Genomic DNA, 25,251 nt, shown 5'->3' with positions numbered 1-25,251 from the left:
ACTACTTATTTGTTCGTTAATTACGTTAGAATACAAAAAATAATGTATTTACCATACTTAGCCTGTACTTAATTCTTAATTTGATAAAAATACAAGTGTTATAATTGTATAGGTAGTTCATAAATGGTTATTATCATATTAAGCATGTCGTGGACGTGAATTGAATGTATTTTTTTATTGATTGATTGATTTGATTTAGATGGTAAATGGTTTAATTTAGCCTCTAACTCACGGTAAACATTTATTGAGCTACAGATGATAAACAATGTTGCTGGTTTTTTTTTTTTTTTAATTTTTTCTAGGGATGTAACGATACATGATTTTGCCGATACGATACCGATACCGATATTTGTAGTAATGTATCGGCGATACCGATACCGATACCGATATCGATGGCTTGGTAGAAAAATAAATATCGCCAGATTTAATAATTATTTTTTAGCTTTTTACTTGACTAAAAGTACGTTATCAGATTATACTTGACTATAGGGACGCAAAAGGACTATAACTGCTTTATGATATGCTTTCATATAACGATTCCAATGGAAATCCTTACCTTATTTGCAGTTACTCGCCCTTAACGCTTTTTTAGTTAATAGATCAAGAGCCCACGACGGCCAGACTTTCCTTTCTTTCGGAAAGTTGAAAGTTTCTCTGTATATGTCTCCTATACAGATAAGAACGACCAGCGACTATCAAGTTTGGGTTGTGGTTACTTTGGCAGGAAACAGGTAGTGAAGGTGTATAAAATAGTACCTAACTTTTATTATAGTTTAAAAGCTAAATTTTATATAATATGTTACTGGGGGACCTATAAAAAGACATTACCTTAAGAGCCAGACAGTTTTCATGGTTCTTACATCTAGCCAGACACATTTAAAAAATAATTTGGAAAATCCAAAAGTGCACGCCTCATAATTTTTTTTAATAAATATTTATTAATTATTATTTTTGTTTATTTAATAACAATTAAACCACATCGAATCAGACCCTGAAAAATGAAAGGGTTCTATTCCTGAGCATACTCAAGCGTAAGAGAAAAAAAAAGACTCGATTAGTAAAGTATTTCGGTCGCTATCGTGTTAACAAGAAAAAGGATCCGCACATACAGACACACGGACGTCCAAGACAGAACTTTTTTAAACTGTTTTTTAACTAGTTTAAATAACAAAAATGACATCAAAAATATCATGAACGTTAAAAATAGTGTTTTTTCTTAATATGTGTGTGTATGTATTATCTTACAAGTGCAATGTATGATACATAAAGACATTTTAAGTTTGAAAAATCAGATGTTTTGCGCGAAGTGACAGTAGTACCCACCTCAACGCTTCGCTTATGAGGCGTGCAATAACTAACATATCATCAAATTCACATAACTACCTAAAAGCGTAACAAATATGAAATAACCCACTAAAACATTAGTTAACTATAATTATTAAAAAAATAAAAGTATAATATATAAGTAATAAAGTTATTACTTATCTTTTACGGGGGTTTATGTTGATGAAATTTCACGTATCTCGATGACACAATAAAAAAGTCATCGGGATACGTGAAATTCCATCAACATAAGTCTAAGTAAAAGATAAGTAATAACTTTATTACTTATATATTATACTTTTATTTTTTTAATAATTATAGTTAACTAATGTTTTTAGTGGGTTATTTCATATTTGTTACGCTTTTAGGTAGTTATGTGAATTTGATGATATGTTAGTTATTTTTTAAATGTGTCTGGCTAGATGTAAGAACCATGAAAACTGTCTGGCTCTTAAGGTAATGTCTTTTTATAGGTCCCCAAGTAACATATATAAAATTTAGCTTTTAAACTATAATAAAAGTTAGGTACTATTTTATACACCTTCACTACCTGTTTCCTGCCAAAGTAACCACAACCCAAACTTGATAGTCGCTGGTCGTTCTTATCTGTATAGGAGACATATACAGAGAAACTTTCAACTTTCCGAAAGAAAGGAAAGTCTGGCCGTCGTGGGCTCTTATATTATAAGTAATTTTATTTAGAAAAAATTCTAATAACACTTTTTTGCTTAGCTACAAAGCAGCTAACCCTCATTTTTTAGCTTAAAGGCAGTTATCCGATTCTGGTGATGCATCAGTTTTGGGGATGAGAGTGATGATGAAATAATGTCACTCCCAAGCAGAGTACCGATTGTTTTTGATTTTCTTTTACAAGACGTATTGTTTCTGATCAGGTTTACTACGTTTTAAACAATCTAGCAGCTAAATTACGGAAAATATAACAAGTCAAAGTTACGAAAATTTGGTAGATAATGGTTACGACAGTGCGAACTTTCAATCGTACTTCTCTGTTTAGACTCTGATTTGTCTCTGTAACCGAGAAAGAGAAGAAAGACAGTCTGTACTATTTAATTTTTTAAACTATTTATTAATTATGTAATTTACCCCGTGGGTGGAATTAGTAATCGACTGTCAAGCAATGTACTAGAGATGGTGATACAAAAATTGTTAGGAGTACACTACCTTTGACCCGCTGACGGGGAGTCCATTTTGCAACTATTGCTATTTTTTCTTATCTTTATATGTATTAGATTATTAAGATTTGTATTTTTTACATTGTAGCAAATTAAAAGTTTTCTACCTCCTGCTATTTTCCACATATTCTGGTATATTATATTTTCTGAATGTGGATGAAAGAGTCTTCTAATCATTTGATAAGCGGTTCTACATTATTTATTAAGAGCATCCCACATGTAAGAGCTTGAAGCCCTATTGAAACCAGGGTGTATTTTTTCAAAAACCTTGTGCACAAGTCTTAATTTTTTTTTCAGGAAACGATTTATGTTTACATTGTTTGTGGTTCTGTATGTACTCACATATCCGTGACTCGTATGATGGCTTCGCAGAAGAATATTTATAAAATAACGTTAAAATTGCAATTCTAAATGAATATACGGTTCCAAAAAAGAAAAGCGAGAAGATTTATCTCAATCTTAACCCCTTAATGAGCCACTGTAATGAAATAAACGTGAACATGACGAGAAATAAAGGTTAATTTTATCGAAAACTTAAAAGAGTCATTTAGTAAAAGAGTTTAAAATACTTGTTACTCACAATAAGACGCTAAAACCATTAATTTAGATAGTGTTTAAATCCTTAATACTTAAACCTTAAAAGCTTTTGATCCTTTTCCTTTCCATTGGTTGACCTAGAGGATGTAATTCCCGAGAGCAAAGCCTCAGACAGCAGCAAATTTTTAACATTAGTAAGATTAAAATTTAGTACAACTATATAGAATCATAGTACAAAAGCATCCAAAAGCCCTTAAACGCTGATAATAAAGTTTTTGAAATTTAAATTAAAACGAAAGTCATAGCTTAAAAGTAGTTATAGTAGTATAGTAAAATGAAAATAAAAATACTAAATTCCTTAGCTAAAAAGTCGCTATGGTATGTGAACGGCCGTCTTGTCCAGTAAATAGTTAAAATTTTCAGATTATATGCTGAACTAAACGAGAAAAAGTGAATTTAAAAATAAATTATAACAGTTTCTGGGTAAAAACTAATATTTATATATAATATAATTAAATGTCGATCGATGTATCTCACAATAATTATTGTAAGTGTCATAATTTTTAAGAAATAACGATTTCCGTGTTTTTTGCCATTTACTCGAAACTCACTTCGTGGGCTTAACGGCTTTCTAGTTAAAGGACGGCAGATAATTGGTAGAGTTTTTTCAGAAAACAAAGTGCGCACGCGCGGGCGGCCTCCCGCATCGTTCATTGGGCGCGGATTTTTGAATTATTTGATATCAAAAAAATTGGTTGTTTGTAAAGTAGGTTTACGATCGAGATGTTTACGTGATAACATAATGCAGTGGCAGCGCTCGAGATGAAACGGGAGATCGGTCCGTCTCTCTCTCGTTATACCTGCGATCGCGCTCGTGAGGTTTTGGTGTGACACAAGTTTATGAACATGTCACCCGACTAAAACGATTTTAAAAACGTTATCACGTTAAAAATTAAAAAAATTCAAAATTATTTATTTCTTTCCTTTACATAAACAAATTTGTGATTGGAACACTCCTAGTAAGCAAATAAAATGCTTGTGTCAGGAGGTTCCGCTCTTCCTTAACACTATTACAGAAACAGAAATAAAACAATATGAATGAATACAATGCAAAAACATAAAAGAAAAGAAAGAATTTAATAAAAAAATATCGGTATCGGTTGATTTATTATCGGCGATACCGATATATCGGCTTGCCGATATATCGGCCGATATATCGGTATCAGTATCGGTATCGTTACATCCCTAATTTTTTCCTTCTTTCGGTCGAAACATATCATCGTTACAACACGAAGCGTTGCTATTTGCACGTTGACAGCAACATATTGTTTCAAAATTTGTTGCTAAACAAGTGTTTTAATATAAATTCATTATTGAAGTGAAACTTCTTTATCGGGGTTGGACAAAAATTTAGTGTAACATTTTTGCGTTGCGCCGTACGCGTGACATTTTTGCGTTACGCCATACTCGTTTTAAGGTCATAAAGAAGTTTCACTTCTTACGTTACACACGTAAGAAGTACACGCATACATTTTTTTTTCTGTTACTAAAACTGCGTATGTAACATTCCAGAACCGAATGGAAGAATCCAAGGCGTTATTCAAGACGATCATCACGTATCCATGGTTCCAGCACTCGTCGGTAATTTTGTTCCTCAACAAGAAGGATTTGCTCGAAGAAAAAATCATGTACTCGCATCTCGTCGACTATTTCCCCGAATACGATGGTAAGACTTGTTCTGTTTGTGATTATTGTATAGAGAAATACTAATTTTTAAATTGGGTTTTTTTAGTAAGTTTGAGCCGGGTGTTGAACTGTCTTTTTAAAAGACGATTTTTGGGTAACGCACCATATTATTTAGTATTTATCAGTCAAATCAATTAATATTGAGCTGTGTTTTTGAAATGACATTTTGTGATAAGAATTACTTCTACCGATTATACTTGATAAACTACTTGTATTGATTATTTGAAAGTTTGGTTACCTTTAATTACTAATGTACCCTCATTCCAACAAGATCAGAATCGGTACAAAGCAACTTGCACTTATAAAATGTTCAAAGTACTTTGAATATCAATCTTAAAACGTCTATCAAGCTTAAGATTAATTTTGCCTTTTAAATAAAAGGTCCTGAATGCGAACCATTATCGACCTTATAACATCTGCGCACAAGGTTCAATTTGCCTTTTAAATGAAAGGTCCTGAATACGAACGAATCTACCTTATAACATCTGTTCACATGGTTCAATTTGCCTTTTAAATAAAAGGTCCCGAATGCGTACCATTATCGACCTTATAACATCTGTTCACAAGATTCAATTTGCCTTTATAATAAACCTGAATGCGAACCATTATCGACCTTATAACATCTGTTCACAAGGTTCAATTTACCTTCTAAATAACTAATATAGGACCTAAATGCGACCCGGTCCCCGCACGAGAGTATATCCTTAAGAAGTATCTAAGAGAGAACCCGGACCCCGACCGGACGTGTTACTCGCATTTCACCACAGCCACAGGTTGATAGACTTTGTAGTGAAAACCGCTAGGAGTGTGCTATGGGGTTTTGATCGCTAGAATATTGTGTATTTGTGTGTATTGGTGGAAAATACATTGGTATGTAATAAAAAAAATTGGTTGTTTGTAAAGTAGGTTTACGATCGAGATGTTTACGTGATAACGTCTTATTGGTGGCAGCGCTCGAGATGAGACGGGAGATCGGTCCGTCTCTCTCTCGTTATACCTGCGATCGCGCTCGTGAGGTTTTGGTGTGACACAAGTTTCTGAACATGTCACCCGACTAAAACGATTTTAAAAACGTTATCACGTTAAAACTTTTTCTCTTTTGAAACATCAAAATTAACACTGTCTGTGTTATTGCAGAGAAAAAGATTTCAAAATGTTGAGAATAATAGTTTTTTGAGAGATTTTTTTTAGACGTACAGAGTGACCTGTATAATAAAAATACTAGGACGCCTATTGTGGCACGTTATCTTTATTTTATTAATGGCTATAATATCACCGTATGTCTGACTAGTCTCTTTCTCTGTCTCTTTCTTATATTTCACTTAGAATAAAGTGTAATACTCTTCCTGTTTTTAATTAAATTAAAGCGTCGTAAATGCCAATGTAGATACATAATTAATACATGTGCTTTCCACCAATCATGTACCATGTATTGTATTTTATATAATGTAAAAAATATGTACCATGTATGAAGTAGTCTAAGAGCTAGTTAACATATAGGTCCACAGCGCGACGCGAGCACTGCCCGTGAATTTATACTACGAATGTTCGTCGATTTAAATCCCGACGCTGAGAAAATTATTTATTCGCATTTCACCTGTGCGACGGGTGAGTATGAACTGCTGTTTAATATTTTATTATTAAAAATACTTATTTTAGAAGTCGAAACTTCGAAAGTTTAAATGGTCCTTCGAGACGGTTCTGTGAGATTTTGACATTGGTAATGTAATATGTGGGTTCTAGAGTTATGTTAAAACAATTCTAAACTCAATTTTTTTTTAATGTATTTAATTTGTAAAAATATTGAACTGGTTCCAATGGAATATCGAATCAATATTCAATTCTGCACGAATGCAAATGCAACATATTATGTTATTGATAAATTAACGTTCTTCGTTTATTATAAAAGTTGAACATTTGTTCAAAGTTGACTAATTTAATTATTACTTTTGACCAAATAAATGAACCGATATTCATGTGCTTCTAACCGTTTAAAATAAATAAATTGAAAATAAGCTGACCACTATAATTCCGATCATTCATAATTTTCTATATTTCTATATCCACATCACACCTGTCAATTATGTAGTTACGAAACAAATTCGTTTGAATATTATTTTATTATATTTAATCGTCGAGTTACTTTTTTTACATTTTAAAGATTTATAGAATACTTGGACGACCTGGTAAGAGATACATTTAAATATAACGTATAAAATGCTAGTTGGGTTTTGCGCTAGTTTGTAACTGTAGATGTAGTGCGTAAATGTTGTTATTTTATATTTATGTATGTTTATTATTTAAGTGAACGTATGTGTGTGAAGGCTGCCTTTGTTTGATCTTTTGATATTTTTTTATTTGCAAAAAGGATGTTCCAATTTTTTATAAAGTTTAACTTTTATTATTATTTCTCTATTGCCCCCCGATTTTAAAGTTGTTAATATTCTATTGCTTTATTCAGTCTCTTAAAGACGTATGCTTTTGAGTTTAAGTTGAATATTTGAGTTTTAAAAGTATAATTTTCTTCTATTTATTTTTTACTTTTTGCATGCTGCCTTGGATATTTATAAAGACACTGAAAACATTAAATTAGTGTTTTGTGCCGTAAAGGACACGATCATGCAATCCGCTTTAAAAGAATTCAATTTAGCGTGATTTCTTTGCCTCTAGTGATAAGTTGTTAAATAATAAATATTTATTGCTTATTTGTTATTGTTATTTTCATTTTTATTGACGTTATCATTCAAGTGTAGATAAGGTAAGCAAATGTTTATTGTAATTTATTTGCCATTCATGTATAGTTATGTCATTGGGTATTTTTTTATAATAGAAGGTATCACATTTTATTTGTAGCCCATTTTGTTCACAATAACATCAAAGTCTATTCTGTAAGCATGTCATTGAACTGTGATTATTATTTGTTGTATATTCTATACATGTATTTTATTGAGAGCCAATTAATTGAATTGAACAGAATTATCATTTATCATGTGCTACTAATGAAAAATATGTACACAAGTTTGATTTGGTGAATGAACTGCATGTAATAATTTACATCACTTTGTCTCATTTTCATGTTACATTTTCCTTTATTTTTTTAACATCAATTTATATTTATGAAGCTTTTTGTTCCAAAAATATTTTAAAATAGAAATTTTACATCACTTTGAGTTCTCGTTTACCTATCAAACCCTCTTGAATTTATAGAACCATGAGAATAGGGTAAATAGCGCAAAACCTAACACATTTTACGTTATTACATTTATTCGAAATGTACTCGCGATTTATTATCATCTTATCTAATTGAGTGTATATTCTAATCTATAACAGGTACTATTTTATAGGGCTTTCAACTTGTTTATCACTGATTGTACATTAATGGTTCTTTTTCTGATTTCACTGACTGAATCATAATTTGTAATGATTGTAACTTGGTTCAGTAAAGATAATTTGGCTTTAGAGCGACATGTTGTACATTTCGTCGAGTGAAAACAGAATAAGAGCTATTTTTGAAGTGAAACTTCTTTATCGGGGTTGGACAAAAATTTATTTTAACATTTTTGCGTTACGCCGTACGCGTGACATTTTTAAGGTCATAAAGAATTTTCACTTCTTACGTGTGAACTCTAGTACACGCATACATTTTGTTTTAAGAATATGTGCAAATGATTAATTTTGTCCAACTTGCAGACACCGAAAACATCCGTTTCGTGTTCGCGGCGGTGAAGGACACAATCCTGCAGTCTAACCTCAAGGAGTACAACCTCGTCTAAGTAACCACGTGGTCCCTGACACAAATCTGTGATTGTGTATAACACGTAATTTAAACATCATTTCACGACAATGTATAAATTCACGAACTAAGATCGAATAGACGAACGTAATTCATCTTAAACAGATTTATGAGAATGTAAGGTTAGATTGTAAGTCATTTAACCTAAATTAATAGGCACCAAGTCGGACGGTGTCCTCGGACAACATTCGTTCTCGATCCGTACGGGTCGGTTTAGGACCTTTTTTGACATGTTTTTTTATATTGAGGTAATTCACAATTTATGTATGTGTCTGTATCGGTGAATATTAAATTGTGCATTTTTTAAAGCTCGCGACGAGTCGTGGCCTCGCCGCGAGCTGCTTTTAGTCATTGTTTTAGATTTTTGTAAAGTTTGTTGCCATAATATCTTTCTACATTAGTATACATTTATGTCCAGACGAATGGATTTGAGAAACTAGTCCAATGAAGTCACGGCGTGTCGTGAGGCAGTCGGTGACTGGCCTGTATTGTACGTATTTATTTAAGCTGTGAGCCGTGTCGGTAGGGTTAAGTTATCGCAACTCGCACTTTGTACCGTTCGTTTGCAACCAACATCTGTCTACGGCGTTACTTTTGTACATTGCGTTTTGTCGGTTGACATGATATGTCACGTGTTTATTTTTAAACCTGTTTATATGTAACGATGGTGTTTTCTACAAGAATTGACTCGTCACAGTGTTCCGTTGACTGTAGGCTTCGTGTACGCGGTGTTTTGAGTTTGTCCCTAACGAGTCTGTGTGAGTCCATGCGGCGAGTGGATAGGACGTTACTCTGTACGTTAGTTGTGTAAGGACATTTTTAAATGCATTTGATATAAACTTTTTTTACTAGAAATCCAAGTAATACATCATGGCGAAATGTGAAACGTTTTAAACTGAAACTGAAGATTTTTGCACGAAAGCTTAACACAGAATGTAATATATTGTACATTTGGGTCTAAATGTGCTGAGTGAATTGAGCTGACAGTTCAATGCCAAGTTTTGCTATTGGCACCCATTGGCCACCTTGCGGGAAACGCAACCGTGAGAAATATACACTTTATTATTGTTTTCTATCATATTTTTGAGATTTTTTTTAAGTATTACATTATGCTTAATTTAGTGTGTTGCTTCGTGTTTATGATTAGTTATTTTATGTATAGTAAGAAACAGAGTTTCTATATTATGAACATGTAACTTATTTGTGTTAACTTATTTGTTGTTGTGCCTATCTCTGTAATGTTCTTGACTCGTTTTATGGATTAGGGAATAACCGATAGCTGACACTGTCAATAGCAAAACTGTTTGCTTCCAAGAGTACCTACAGCTGTCTTTATGCTCAAAAATCATGTGAATTTGGAACTTAGCGCACAATATTGGATTCTTTCTACTCGTGTTACCCACTTGATGCAATCCCTGTGTAACCCTCGACACAGTTATACAATTTCGTTTGTGCAATTTTACAACAATATTTATTGATTTCGGTTCGGCGAAGGGTCGTTTCCTATTCTATCGCTTGCGTGCCAATGGTTTCTTATTGACGTAAGCAAATGCATGCTTAGATATTTTTGTTATTATATTCTTTACATATATTTTATTTAGAAGTTATGCTGTATTGATAAATAATATAATTTTTGTGCCGTTCTCGTGTAACCGGGTATACGATACCGCTCCGGGCGTCGATTTCACGAGACTGTACGCGTAAACCAAAGATATAGCGACATTTTATATGAAGTTCAGTTTCGATTGTAAATTAACAGTCTCCAAAATGGACGTCGGTCACGTTATATCACATCGAGAACAAACCGCGCGGGCTTTACTTGAAACGTATGACGCATAAATTATACGACAGTAACGCTAGCTATAATGGACTGATTATTTAATTATAAACGTATTTTTAAACTCCAACACAGAGGACCAATACAATATCTTAAAACAAAAAAAAAGTATATCACACTCTTAATTTGGTCGTATAGTATATGTCAAGGGATAAACAATGCACAAAATATATTTTAAGCCTCGATTAGTTACGTTTCGCGCACAAACGACAGATGGATATTTATATTTTTATTTATTTATACAAGTTAATTTATGAATGTTATGGATTTTGATATTTTACTGTAGCGGAGCGTTGGCACGCACGCGACGGCTCCGAGCCCGGTTCCTTTCTCTCGACTGAACTTACCGGTGTGTTTCTTATTTGCAAGTGGGCGAATACTACACATGTTGCTAAACTATACTATAGTCTAACGTTGCTTTACCTTTTGCGTGAGATTGTAAGAATTTTAGCTTAAGTTTCGACTGAAGATGGATGCCTGTATGTAATATTGTAAATTATAATTTCTCATAAAATATAATTTTTTTCAGCTATGTTGTTTGTTTTATTTAATCACCTTTACCGGCTTGGGCCGTGTGTACAAAGTATTATAGTTTATATAATTTATAATATTGTAGTTTCCTTAGAGTATTTTCATCCAGATTTATTCCATTAGATGTGTGAAAGAACCTACAGAATCAACACATAATATTCTATCACAGACACATTAGCACGATCAGAGATGTGTCCTATCTACTCTTATTAAATTAGGCCAATAACATATATTAATAATGTTTAAAAGCATATAAATCTCAACCTTACAATAAACAATTCTACTTAAACTTATCAACAGTTCAAAGTCAGTGCCCCTGGCAATCGAAATTAAAAACTTTGAAACGACAACTTAATCCAGTACTTTGTAAGGGCTTCACTATATGTAATTACCAATATTTTAAAGTGGTCCTGTTGACTATAAATCACTGTTTCAACAATCACTAAAATATTAAATAAAAAACGTTAACGTGAAAATAATTCATTATATTTTATTACTAACTACAGTGATAATATCAGTCATTCCATTTGCACTATTACACTGATTTCATAACGCGATAACAGACGCCATATGGAAAATAAGCGTGCGTCATGAACATCGTTCTATTGTTGATATAAATCATGACATTGTCCACCACTATAATACCAGAAAATTTCTCTTCGTTCGAGGCTCTAGCTGAAACTGCAGCACACATAGCGATCCACAATTTCAGATGGCAATACCAATCTCTCATTCTGTTTAATACGACTCTAATCTGTGGAGTTAATGCTTTTATTGGATCATTTAACAAATCGGTAATCATCGGCCAAAGTACTTTCAATCCTTGGTTCATCGAAAATACGAAACAATTTGTGCTATTCCTGGATAATATTGACGCCCTTATTATTATGTTGGAATGGTTGAAAAATCAACGATTTAATAATACTGGAAAATATTTGGTCATATGTAACTCGGCGGAAGAGTACGATTGCGATGAAAATCGAGCTGTAAGTTTATTTTGGCAATATCAAATAGCGAATATAATTTTCATGAAACATAAGTCCCAGCAAGCATACGGCTTTACTTATTTTCAAGACGTTAGTTGTTTTAACAGTCCTCCAATAATACTAAATAGATGGGATGCCTGTTTTCAAAACAAAAATGAGGAGAGCTGTTCAGATATATTTCCACTTAAATTTACAAATTTACATAAATGTCCATTGATAGTTTCAACATTTGAACAAGAACCGTACATGACTATTAAAAATGGGATACCAGGCGGCGCAGACGGCGATTTGCTCCGTGTTATCTTCAAAGCTCTAAATGCAAAGCTCAATGTTATGACACCACGGATAGGTACTGGTTGGGGGAAATTAGAAGAAAACGGGACATGGAGTGGATCCCTGGCGGATATTTACAATGATTGGGCCAACTTTTCTATGACTTCAGCAAGTTTAACTCTTCGGAGATTTATGCATTTTCAAATATCTACTAGCTACAATAGTGTTACCCTTGCCTGGGTGACTCATCCGTCCACCTTGGAACCGGCGTCGTTGAAGCTTGTGAGACCGTATAATGCTCAAGCAAGGAGAGGTTTACTCGTCCTCTTACTCCTTGTATGTATAATAGCTATGATCTTTAAAATCTTGAAGGTAAAATTGAATATGCCCGATATTCCTGACAATATACTTTTCCATTCTTGGGAAATATGTATGGGATTACCGGCGACTAGATTGCCCACAAAGTGGGTTTTATCAGGCTGTACTATACTTTGGATGTTGTATTGTTATTTAATAAGGACACTTTACCAAGTTTATCTCATTAACTGTTTGCAAACAGACTTTCGCCTCCAGGATTTAGAAACAATAGAAGATGCAATCGATGCCGGATATCACTTCGGAGGGGGTCTAGCTCTTAAAGATCTTTTCATTGAATATCCTCTCATTTATGATAATTGGGAAAATGTAGAAAGTAGCAATATTCAGTCCACTCTGTTGAAATTATCAAATGGATTGAAATTTGTTTTAGCCATGGATTATGAAACAGCCAGAATGTTTTTAAAGAAACCAAACAGAAAGTTGCATATATTGCCGCATAAAATTGTCAACGGCCCAGCTGTTATATTTTTTAAGAAATATTCCTGGTTGGCACAGTCGATCGACACCATACTAACACGTTTAATTGAATCCGGATTGTGTGATAAAATTTATAAGGATAACACTTTTATAAAAATAATTGATGACAGTGATGCTGCAAAAGTTATTAATATCGACGCATTTAAGGGCTGCTACTTAATTTTATTGTGTGGTTGGATTATGGCCTCCGTAGCATTGGTAATAGAAAAGTATATTTATTCAAGAAAAAAAGTTATTCCAAAGTCTGATAATGCAAATCCATAACCTTTATCATGAAATTTAATGATTATTTTGGGTTACTACAAAATATTTTTTTTACAAACGTTATTGTTGGATAAAATATTTAGAAAGGTTTTAGTTACGTTCTTATTTTTAAGTAAGTACCTACATCAGGAAATTGCTTCAGCATTCTACTTACGGCATATAAGTTTTTTAAAATATATACTTACATCATTCTATTTAATTACAATTAACCTTATTTGTAATTGATAAAATTATATGATTGCCTCGATCAAAATAATAAGTCTAGAAATTTCGGCAATTCGGTGCTTTCGACTCTACCCTATAAGCCGTAGCCGTAGCCGGCAACGTGCGCATGTAGATAAGTAAGTGATTCTTAAGACGAATAATATTTTTGAAATGAATACTTACCTGAAATTGAAATCATTACACTAGAATTTTTTGTACCTTGTTTTAATTAAGAAACAAAGTCAAAATTCGTTTCCCAGTGAAGGTGATATGGAATTATATTTAAAAAATAAAATAGAAATGATAGAAAACAAGTTGTTTTATTACATTCCTATTCGCAAAAACTTAAGTGACGGATGGCTGAAACTACTTTTTTTAGGTATAACTACCTGGATTCGCTTATCATTTCACATTCATTAAACTTGCATAAAATCAATCAATACTTTAGAGATATGTATTTCCCTTTAGTTTTTTATAATTAAATTTATAATTTTAAGTCTAGTAAACCGCTCAACCGTTTATGATTAGTAGGTAGTTAAGAATAGATTCATGAAAACAATCATACTTTGGTAAAAAAGTTTAAAGTTTTTTGTAGATAAGGTATACAAATATATGTGCCAAATTATATTTGTGGCTAAATACATTTTTATGTTTGTTTGGCCACCCTATAAACTTCCTTTTATCTATAAATGTAGTTAAAAAAACTAATGTTGGCTTCAATAACAATGCTGATTAAACTATAAGTACCTAACTAGTAGTTACACATATAAGTATAACTAGTGATGTAATATATTTTATAACACTGGACTGTCGCCAATTGCGTATAGTCTACGTGATAAGCTGAAAATGGCGAAAAATAGAGATATCTAAGTCTCTTAAAAATACGTGCGATAGCTCATTTGATTCATAATGACGTCTAGAAAAATGTATCGGAAATGTGCACACAAAAAATTACAAAAGTTATAAACAAACTAGCTGTTGCCCGCAGCTTCGCTTGCGTGGAAAATATAAATTTTAATGGTATAAGTTTTCATCCCCTATTTTACCCCTTTAGGGGATAAATTTTCTAAAATCCTTTCTTAGGGGACGCCTACGTTATGACATCTACCTGCATGCCAAATTTCAGCCCGATACGTCCAGTGGTTTGGGCTGTGCGTTGATAGATCACTATATCAGTCACCTTTGAGTTTTATATATATAGATTTAGGGGATGAATTTAAAAAAAAAATTCTTAACAGAACGTCTACGTCATATGATCTATCTACATGCCATCTTTTACATCATTTTTTAAACTGTTTTTTAACTAGTTTAAATAACAAAAATGACATCAAAAATATCATGAATGTTAAAAATAGTGTTTTTTCTTAATATGTGTGTGTATGTATTATCTTACAAGTGCAATGTATGATACATAAAGACATTTTAAGTTTGAAAAATCAGATGTTTTGCGCGAAGTGACAGTAGTACCCACCTCAACGCTTCGCTTATGAGGCGTGCAAAAAAATTCTTAACAGAACGTCTACGTCATATGATCTATCTACATGCCCAATTTCATGCAAATACATCCAAGGAATAAAAAGTTTCATACAAACTTCTATCCCCTATTTTACCCCTTTAGGGAATGAATTTTCTAAAATCCTTTCTTAGGGGACGCCTACGTTATGACATCTACCTGCATGCCTAATTTCAGCCCGATACGTCCAGTGGTTTGGGCTGTGCGTCGATAACTTGATAGATCACTATATCAGTCACCTTTGAGTTTTATATATATAGATTAAGTTGCAAAAAAAAGGTATTTCGTTTATCCATACTCCATACTAATATTATAAATGCGAAAGTAACTCTGTCTGTCTGTCTGTCTGTTACTCAATCACGCCTAAACTACTGAACCAATTTTCATGATATTTGGTATGGAGATATTTTGATACCCGAGAAAGGACATAGGCTACTTTTTATCCCGGGAAAATGACGCAATCCCGTAAATTCCACGGGAACGGGAACTATGCTGGTTTTTCTTTGACTGCGCGGGCGAAGCCGCGGGCGGAAGCCTAGTTGTTAATAACTCCGAAATTATTAACATTTCAGAAATTTTGAAAAAAGATTCTTAAAGAGGAAGATATTTCCAACGAAAAACTCCCGACTCCCGGAATTCTATCTCCATTATTTATAATTTTAATTTAAAGCTGAAAATAGGCCTCCGCGCGTTAATAATAATAAGTTATAAGTAATATTGGTATTTCAATCGTATGATAAATGATAATAATTTACCTACTTTATCGGTACCTAGTTACACGTATTTGGATATATTTTAACATTATTTAATGCGAGTACTAAGTGATTTTATTGTGCTCCGTAAGTAATATATCTATCAATTTTACTATCTTTTACCCATTAGCGGTCCATCAATCTAATTCATTCCAAGGTAATAAATCTTTATATACTTTTACTTTTCTATTAAAGAATCTATTGCTATGCCATTTATTTTATGTGTGTTATATCATTTTCATTTATATCTTTAATCATTACCCATACCCTCTGTATTCCTATATAAAATCAGAACGTATGAAAATTATTGTTTGTATTAAAGAAACAACATCTAGGTAACTGTGATTGGATTCCTACGTGAAGATGTATTCTTTTGAAAACGAAAATTGTTCCACTTTCGATGCTCTAGCTGAAAGTGCAGCAAAAATTGCGATTTATAATTTTAGATGGCAATACGCTACATTTGTTTTCTTAAATTCTACCTTTTTCTGTGGAGCAAATGTCTTTGTAGAATCATATAATAAAAATATTATAATCGGACAGCATATTTATACTACTTGGTTCATAGAAAGCACAACCCAATTCGTCCTGTTCGTTAGAGACAATGCTGATATACATCGAAGTCTGGTATGGTTCGAAAGTAAAATGTATAATAACGCCGGAAAATATTTGATTGTGTGCAATGCTGTACCTGGATGTGACGAGACTGAAGCTGTTGAGTTGTTTTGGCAATATAGAATAGGAAATGTAATTTTAATTAAATACGATAATCAACATAGAGCAACTGGTTACACATTTTTTCAAGACGAAAGCTGTGGCCCCGGTCCTCCTGTAAAACTTGAGCATTGGGATGACTGTATTTTTGAAAATAGCGTCGATGATTGTGAAAATAATATGTTTCCTCTAAAGTTTAAAAACTTACATCGCTGTCCCCTAAAGGTGTCAACTTTCCACCAGGTGCCCTACATGATTCTTGGCGATACTGTTCCAAGCGGTGCTGATGGTGATTTATTAAATATTATTATTGAAGCATTGAATGCAACGCTTGTCCTGGTGATTCCTCGTGATACGGATGGATGGGGAAGCCTCGAAAGCAATGGAACATGGTCTGGATCTCTTGGAGATGTTTACTATGATTGTGCTAATTTCTCTATGACATCCGCGAGTATAACATTGCATAGATATAATTTTTTTCAAATGTCAACAAACTATAACACTATGTCAGTTGTTTGGATAACTCACCCCTCCGATGTGGAATGGTCATCTCTAAAACTTCTACGACCGTATAGCGTAAAACTAAGGTATGCTCTTATTGTTATTCTTTTATTAATTATGTTACTAGGTATCTTTCTTAAAATTGATATATGCAAATCTATTAAAAAGAGATTGTGTTTGTCACAAACCTCTAATAATATATTATTGTATTCTTGGCAAATGTGTCTGAGCCTACCAATGCACAGATTACCGACGAATTGGTTTCACAAATATACTATACTATTTTGGATTTGGTTCACCCTTTTACTGAGAACATTTTACCAAGTTTATCTCATCAATTCCTTACAAACTGATGTGAGGACCGATAATGTTCTGAGTATTGAAGATGCTATTGAAGAAGGATATCCCTACGGGGGAAGTCTCGCCCTGAAGGATTACTTTATAGATCAACCTGATATTTATAATAATTGGATACTGGTGGATAGCAACGAAATATATCCCATCATGAAAAATTTATCAAATGGTATGAAATTTGTAATGGCCATGAACATAGAAACAACTAACATTTTTCTTGCTAAAAGTCAAGCAAATCTTTATGTTCTCCCACAAAAAATACTCAATAGTCCAGTTGTGTTATTTTTTAAAAAATACTCGTGGTTAGTACAGTCTATAAATACATTATTAACGAATCTGTTTGAAGCTGGGTTACCTGATAAATTACTAGAAGACTATGTGTCTAAAGGCATTCGAATTGAAGAAAACGAATTTAAGTCAATAACAATCGAACATTTCCATGGATGCTTTTACGTATTATTTTTGGGATGGACACTGTCTATCGTTATTGCGATTATAGAAAAACTTGTAGTTATATTTAAGAAGGACAAATTACCTGTTTGTCACTATTTCCACTATTAGGTAAAGTTATATCAACGCTATTTTCTGCTTGCACCAATTAATAAATGGAGACATTAGATTTGGGTTGTGAAAGTGTTATATTTTTAAATTAATAAAAAATAACACTTTCACAACCCAAAACTAGTGATTTTTGCTTCCGGGTAGTGCTGAGTGATGAGTGATCTGTCCAAACTATTATATATATTGTGTACTTATACTGTGTATTGATTATTATTTATTATTTACGATCTAGACAAAAAAGTGTTTGTAGTTTCACATTTAAGATTTTCTCGTATTTAGAATCTTTGTTCTTGTTGAAATAAATACTTCACTACAAAATTCGGATTTTTTTTTCATTTTATTCTACAATTTTAACTGGTTGTAGAGAAAAATAAAGGGATTGCCCACTGCTAAGTGTGACCGTGTATTATCATATTTTAAAATCCCTATTGGGCATACATGTAAAATATGTTATAAAGTGTGTTACTTTATGGTTACTTTATTTTAGACCAGTAGAAAATAATAATACCTAACAGGAGATAAATATAAAAAAATATGTGACTAAAAATATTGCCTGAAAATTTTACAAACTATCTGCACAAACTCTCACCGATGCGATGTCAAGCTTTTAATAGTAGGTAAGGAAGTCAAAACACCACAGCTTCTTTGTAACATATTTAATAAAATAAATACTTTAGGTTACACTATTACAAGATGGGACATTTGTCTGTCTTAGGAATAAGTATGTACAGAATTTCTCAATGGTGTAGCACGTTTAGCAATAGTTCATTATGACGTCAGTGGTGCAAGGCTTCAAGCAGCATTCGTCAGCAAGTCCGTCACGCTTGTAGCGTGACCAATCAGCGCTGAGCGCTCCTCGCCGGCCGCTCCACATGTAGCCATCGAGCCATTTGTCACCATCGGCCAATGCAGCTGAAATTATGTAGGTAGTCTAGTTACACAAAATAAAAGTAGCACTAACGCAATATAGAATTAGGTCTGTGATTAACTTATAGGACTTGTTATTCGTGTATATATTCAGTCAAATTGTAAATTTTTAATGTTAGAAGTTACACGTTTGGTAGGAAAGGATACGTGCATATTTGATTTTTAAAATATGTCCAGTAACTAACCTACTCTGAAAAAAGGTCATTATTCTCAATTTGTTTTGACACAACCTTAGAAACAAGCCATTATAAGGTATTAATAACAAAGATTACGATTGCTCGAAACGATAAGATTAAAGTTGAGTTAGGTACTAACCAAATATAGATTCGGGCGATGTTCGTTTCTCCACAAATTCTCCAAAACAAACCAATAGTCTGGCATTAGCCAGCTGTCGTCCACACAGGGTCACTGGCGTCTCCTTCTCGCCCCTCCCTCCCCTCTCTCCCCTCACCACGGTCATGAAACATAACAGAAGTGTGGCTAGCTTCATGTTGAAATTCTAAAAGAAGCAGAATAATTTATAAAAATGTTAAATAGTCAGTCTAGGGCCTAGGCGAAAGTAATCTCCGTCCTTGCCCTTTAAATTTATGTAGACTTATTTAATCCGTTACTATGCGAAATATTCAACATTTTCGGAAGTAGGAAATCGGTGTCATGTAATTAGGATCATTCACATTCATTAAAACTCGATCAAGGTATTCCGAGACGTTATGAAGTAGCCTTTGCCGTTCACAACTTGCCGTTCGTCTGTTAGAACTATATAAAGACTAGCTAAAGATTAAGAATTAGATACCTATCTATCTAATTCTTAATCTTTAGCGTAAATATATAAATACTAAAAAGTATGACTTTTTGTGTCAGAGAAAAGGGGCAGGTAGGCCACCTAATGTTAAGTGGTCACCACCGCCCATAAAGTAAGCACTTGTAAGTTGTAACACTGGTCGAGATGAGAGGTGCTTTGCCGGCCTTTAAAGGACAAATAAGCTCTTTTCTTGAAGGCTCCAATCTCATAAAACGCCCTTTTTACGTCCTTTTTAAGTAAATGTAAAATTTCCTTACCATTTTTAAGATGAGATGATTATCAAGAAATTTCGTTCTACGCAAGTTAAGATTTCAAGTGTATATCATGTTAGACGATCTGAAGCTTATATAGATAGCTGAAAATATTCAATTTGCATAAATGGTTCACACTACATGAACTAGCGGGTGCGACAATGAGGTAAATCAGAATTTTAGGTTTCAAGATATTTATTCTCTTTAAGACAACAAGACAACGATTTTCATGCATACATACCCTTGTCTTATTTCTTTCCTCAAATCGAGAAGAACAAAATACTGTTTCATTACATATTATTTTTTAACTTAAACTTTTTACTATTAAACTAATTATAAGAATTAATAAACGTTTTACTATGGGAAGAAGAAGTATAAGAGTAGAAACAGGGAAGTTTTCCATAAACCCTTATAGTTACGGTAAATAAATAACTAAATACCAACCCAGGTGGTAAATGTACCAAAAATATGTTATGACGATTCAAAAGTGCTTCTAGAGGAAGATTGAATAAATAAATGTTTGAGTTTGAGAACCCTCGGTTCTCTCATAGTCACTATGAATAAAAATGCGGGAAAAAGCTTAAAAATTAAATAGAATATGCAGTATTACAGTTACGGAAAAGCCTACAACAAATTTAATCGGCAGATAGTTTTTAGCAGGTGGGAGTTCCATTGGTCAACATTTTAATTAGCTTTTATAGTTTGCAAACAAGTAATAAGTGTTTCTATGATAAGCTATTAATTCAAAGGAGTGTCTTCAATAAAATAATATCTAATGTTATAGCTACGAACATTTAAAGCAAAAAAAAAATAAAAACAGGAGGCTCAGTATTTTCTATGTCCTCATCCTTAACGTCACTTCGATTGTTCATTTGACGAAAATGATGCGTGTATCTGCGAAGATGATAATATTTGCCAGTAATTAATTCATGGTACCCAATCAATGAACAGCGTCACAACTCCGCTCTATTTCTGAAATTCTATATATAGAGCGAATATTTTCATTATTTAGGTAGGAAATTGATAAACCGTCAATTTAGTCTAGACTTATATACCTACTAGCTTTCCGCCTGCGGCTTCGCCCGCGTTTTCAGAGAAAACCCCGCATAGTTCCCTTTCCCGTGGGATTTCCGGGATAACACCTATCCTATCTCTCAAGTTGGATCGAACTGCATATGGTGTGCGAATTTTATTATAATCGGTTAAGTGGTTTAGGAGTCCATTGAGGACAAACATTGGGACACGAGATTTATATATATTAAGATTTTCGGATTAAATTATTCTACAGATTAATCATGCTTTTTTTCGGACTTCAAGTGAAAAAGCCTATTTTGTTTTTTGTTCAAACGGGGCAGCATCTCACATCTATATCAAACACTTTCCTATAACAATTATTGTCATCATACTCTATAAACTCATCATCTCTATCATCATACTCTGTATAACTGTTGAAAAGTTCAATTATTATTCATTTCAATTTTAATGAAAAGTAAATATAAGGTATAAGGTACCCCTCGAGCTCTCATTAGCACAAGCACAAGCCTTTTATCATTTTGACTGTCTTTCGTTCGTCCTGCTTTTAACCAATAACTACTGGATGGATTTTCATAACTTAGATATGTATACTACATAGTCATGTAGATATTTAAAAAAAAATATCTTTTATTTTATTATTTTTTTTTTATTATTTTATTGTTCAAAGAATTGAAATAAAACGAGTAATAATGTAAATTACTTTTTATATTGTCTTATGTGCTAATAGTGGATAAGTACAATTGCATAAACATTAAAATTAGTGTCCTTTCACCAAGTAATAAATAATTAAACATAAACCCATTTTCACGAGTCACCGTGAACAGTTCCGTAACAATAGATTAAAGAAGAATGTTCTCCAAATCAAGAACAATCCTTTTATCCATATACATTGTCACAGGAAACCATCTTGTTCCCTGAATCGCTTTTCAGGACATGTTTAGTGTCCAGTATGCCGTGTCCAGAATTACTAATATAGATGTTTAGTAGAATATATCTGGGTTCTCTTGTAGCAATCTTGCGTCGTCTGGACAGTACATTATGATAGTGCTGACGGTGCATGGCCGCTCACAGCACTCTCTAGCTACTTGTCGTCGCACACGCAACCGTTTCTCGGCCAGTAAGCGCTTCTTATTCGCGCTCCTTTGTAAGACTTTTGGTGCTAGTTTACCTGTGACAATAAATAGTATATTACAAAAAATATAAATATAACTATAGACATGAAATATAAATATAACTAGAGATAATATTTTCATGAAAAATATTTTTTTTTTAATGAATGAAGATTTTTTTTATTGAAAATTATTTCTTATCTAGTTATACTTCTTGTTTTTTTTTTTCAGAAGAAGAATTAAAAAGAAATTAATGTGTATTCAACATATATTTATTTTTAACTAATTACAACAAATAACGATATTATTAAATCATCACTGACCGGTTGGCTTGGTTGGTAGTGACCCTGCCTTCCAAGTCAGAGGTCGTGGGTTCGATTCCCACCCGGTGCAAATATTTGTGTGATGAACATAGGTGATTGCTCTGTGTCCAGGTGTTAATTATCTATATAAGTATTTATTTAAAATTATATAGTTATGTATGTTTATCAGCCATCTGGTTTCCATAAAACAAGCGAAAGCTTATTATATAGGATCCGATCGTGCGTGTGAAAATTGTCCTAAAAAAAATATATTTATTTATCAATGAAATTAATCATTTACGATAATGCAGAGGACGTCTAAGAAAAAAATAAGATTATATTTGGCAATGATTCTACAAAAAAATTATGATGAAAAACACGAAGATTATTTCCTTTACTGTAGAATGCTTTATCATAATATTGATCGAATAATTTTTGTTGATCTGCATTTATGATACAATATGTAGAAAACAAGTTATGTAACATGAGAGAATATGGTGCAATTAGATATGAAAAAATATTAATCATAGAAATACATGCGTGACTTTTCAAGAGCTTTTTCATAAATTACCAAGAATAATATGGTGCAATTAGGTAAAAAAAATAATTATAGAAATACATGCGTGACTTTTCAAGAGCTTTTTCAAAAATTATCAACCTATCACAATATGCAAACAATTTCTCTGAACACCTAGTTAAATATTTTTTTCGTGTGAATAAAAAATTAAATTAGAATTAAATACCTAGGTAACAAAAAAGCTTACCTACCCATCATTACAGAAGTATCTCTCTTAACAATTTTGAAGACGTTATTGCAAATGTTATCAATTATTGACGATAACCACTTGCTACATGTGAAGATGCGATCTGTCATTCTGTATATTTCTGCTTCTTCCGCTCCGACCACGAGGCTTATATTTCTTTGTAGAATTAAAACAATATACACCTATAACAATAGGAAACTTATAGGTAAATTATGTATAAATAGGAATCATTAAATGTATGTAAAGTTACACATAGTTATAATTATAATTTATAATTACTAATTTTTCGATTCATTCAGTAAAGTTGTAACAAATAATGTTATAACCTTCGCAATTGCAATCACAAATGGGTAATAATGTGTCAACACCACACTAGGTATGCATGCATGAGTGCATGACTAAAGCATACACTAATTATACGAGCATATTAATCATGATTACTGGATGCCAAATAGGTGCTATAAATTTCAACATACGAAATATTTGAAGTCCATATTTTGATATCACCAGATTTTGATTCCACTAAGAGCACAATGAATGTTTGATCTGTTTAAGAGTTACCTTATGAATGGACTATCTGATATTGTGTCCGACTAAAATTAACTCCCAGTGGTCCATAGTACGGAATTTCTTAAAGCTTGTTTACATCGATAACAACATTTACAAAATATTGTCACGGTATGGCATTAAGATAACTCACTCTCTCATAAACAACGTGTTCAATGTGTGTATCTAATATCTATTTTTTTTTGTCATAGTTCATCGAACATTTCAAAGAAATAAATGATTTTAATTTAACAATAAAGATACCATTTAAATGTAACATGCTCTACAGATAATAGGAATCTAACTGACAAAATTTCAATAATAGCTATTCACGACGTATCCTAAAGTTCCTCATACTTATCTATCCATCTTCCTTCTACCTATCTTAAAACCTACTATTCCGGTTAAAACTATATTTATCAGTAATTGGCCTCTTATCATAGATACCTTCCTATCATATTCAGGTATACTAAACATTCGAAACAAACAAAAATAAAAATTTTTTCACTGTTCCAAATACAGTTACCAAAAATATACAGGCGAAGTTCATATATATCGTGCACATAGCAACAGAAGCTATCTGAAGCCGGCGAGATGACAATGTAATCGCTGTTCACATAAATTAAAAATAGAGGTCTAGGGTCACTGTTTACTCAGACGCATTGTACTTAGCAGAACGTAAACAAGATTCATATTGTACATGTCGTGGCCATATCGTAAATTTGCTCATTTCATGATATGACTGGCCATTTCACGAAATGGTCGCATTTCGTGAAATGGCCTATTTAGTTTGGCCACATCATGATGTGGCTTGAGCATATCAATGATAAGAAATCGTTTCACGATATGGCCAACTAAACGCGCGGTTTTTTCATGAAATGATCAAAATTATTTGATCATATCATAAAATAGCTACATTAATCATTGGTAGAGGCGCTGCAAGCTCTGTGTTTATGTGATAAGATGGCGGCCGCTGGCGAAAATTTAATTATTCGCAGTTAAAAACTTCATAATTCGTTTAATAACAATATGAAGAAAGTCATAGCAAAGAATTTACGACGGTTCGAGTACTATGGAAAATGTGGATATCTTATATTATGTATTGAAGAAAAAATGCGTCTTATATAAAATAATTTAAGACGCATTTTTTCTTTTAGGATATATATTTATATATTCTACTATAGTATTATAATTGTTTGTTTTTTAAAAAGCGATCCGCTTCTGGCGTTGTTTATCAAAGTCTAACCTAACCTAACCTAACTGTTTTTTATTGCAAAAACGATTCGCTTCTAGCATTCGCCGGCCGCTGCCGCGGCACTAACTTAGATGACATTAAACAAGTTTTTAGAATATTCTGAATTTTAATATTTTATGGACTCTTTATATTTTATACGATCTGGCCAAATGTGGATGGCCAAATCGTGAAACGTTGACGATTTAACGATCTGATCAAACTATGTTGGCCATTTCATGAAATGCGACCATTTCGTGAAATGATCGATCATATCATGAAATGAGCAAATCTACGATGTATGTACACACTCATATGAAATAATAAGCCTTGTACTTTGTTTGTGT

At 32.7% G+C, this 25,251-nt stretch overlaps 5 protein-coding genes and 1 long non-coding RNA gene across 7 annotated transcripts in view; 3 read left to right on the top strand and 3 right to left on the bottom strand.

Annotated features, from left to right (window-relative positions):
* The window catches only part of LOC149485100 (guanine nucleotide-binding protein G(q) subunit alpha), a 37,802-nt gene extending 26,841 nt beyond the window's left edge, over positions 1-10,961 (top strand). For both annotated transcript variants that reach the window (XM_089699838.1, XM_089699839.1), the window contains exons 7-9: positions 4,626-4,779; positions 6,300-6,407; positions 8,490-10,961. In XM_089699838.1, coding sequence (XP_089555964.1) covers positions 4,626-4,779; positions 6,300-6,407; positions 8,490-8,572 — 345 coding nt within the window. In that variant the 3' untranslated portion in view covers positions 8,573-10,961. The remainder of the gene's footprint in view (positions 1-4,625; positions 4,780-6,299; positions 6,408-8,489) is intronic.
* The window catches only part of LOC149485087 (uncharacterized), a 200,850-nt gene that overhangs the window by 4,892 nt on the left and 170,707 nt on the right, over positions 1-25,251 (bottom strand). The gene's annotated exons all lie outside the window — the stretch shown is intronic.
* Positions 11,329-13,338, top strand: LOC149485099 (uncharacterized). The gene has a single exon (XM_089699649.1). It carries the CDS (start codon positions 11,581-11,583, stop codon positions 13,336-13,338), a length of 1,758 nt encoding a protein of 585 aa, XP_089555775.1. The 5' UTR covers positions 11,329-11,580.
* Positions 16,166-17,937, top strand: LOC149485098 (uncharacterized). The gene has a single exon (XM_089699648.1). It carries the CDS (start codon positions 16,171-16,173, stop codon positions 17,935-17,937), a length of 1,767 nt encoding a protein of 588 aa, XP_089555774.1. The 5' UTR covers positions 16,166-16,170.
* LOC149485097 (bombyxin G-1-like) lies at positions 18,579-19,968 on the bottom strand. Its single transcript, XM_089699596.1, has 3 exons — positions 19,924-19,968; positions 19,180-19,363; positions 18,579-18,849 (listed from the first exon to the last, which is right to left on the bottom strand). Exons 1-3 carry the CDS (start codon positions 19,924-19,926, stop codon positions 18,692-18,694), a joined length of 345 nt encoding a protein of 114 aa, XP_089555722.1. The 5' UTR covers positions 19,927-19,968; the 3' UTR covers positions 18,579-18,691.
* Positions 21,669-23,706, bottom strand: LOC149485096 (uncharacterized). Its single transcript, XM_089699593.1, has 3 exons — positions 23,604-23,706; positions 23,132-23,309; positions 21,669-22,120 (listed from the first exon to the last, which is right to left on the bottom strand). The coding sequence occupies exons 1-3, from the start codon at positions 23,619-23,621 to the stop codon at positions 21,933-21,935; spliced, it is 384 nt and encodes a 127-aa protein (XP_089555719.1). The 5' UTR covers positions 23,622-23,706; the 3' UTR covers positions 21,669-21,932.

The sequence above is a fragment of the Colias philodice genome, chromosome 10 (assembly GCF_061535455.1).
Source record: "Colias philodice isolate Cphi_HAF_F1 chromosome 10, ilColPhil1 Martin Lab GWU primary, whole genome shotgun sequence".
NCBI lineage: Eukaryota > Metazoa > Arthropoda > Insecta > Lepidoptera > Pieridae > Colias > Colias philodice.
The sequence above is the reverse complement of the archived record's forward strand: the minus strand, read 5'-3'. Positions and strand labels throughout refer to the sequence as shown.

What these genes read in the sequence shown, in the direction of transcription:
- LOC149485096 (XM_089699593.1), bottom strand. An exon ending in AGATACTTCTGTAATGATGG is followed by an intron (nt 22,121 to 23,131) that starts GTAGGTAAGCTT and finishes TTATTGTCACAG; the next exon opens with GTAAACTAGCACCAAAAGTC.
- LOC149485098 (XM_089699648.1), top strand. Translation starts at nt 16,171, where the DNA reads ATGTATTCTTTTGAAAACGAAAATTGTTCCACTTTCGATGCTCTAGCT.
- LOC149485099 (XM_089699649.1), top strand. Translation starts at nt 11,581, where the DNA reads ATGACATTGTCCACCACTATAATACCAGAAAATTTCTCTTCGTTCGAG.
- LOC149485097 (XM_089699596.1), bottom strand. An exon ending in ATCGCCCGAATCTATATTTG is followed by an intron (nt 18,850 to 19,179) that starts GTTAGTACCTAA and finishes ACATAATTTCAG; the next exon opens with CTGCATTGGCCGATGGTGAC.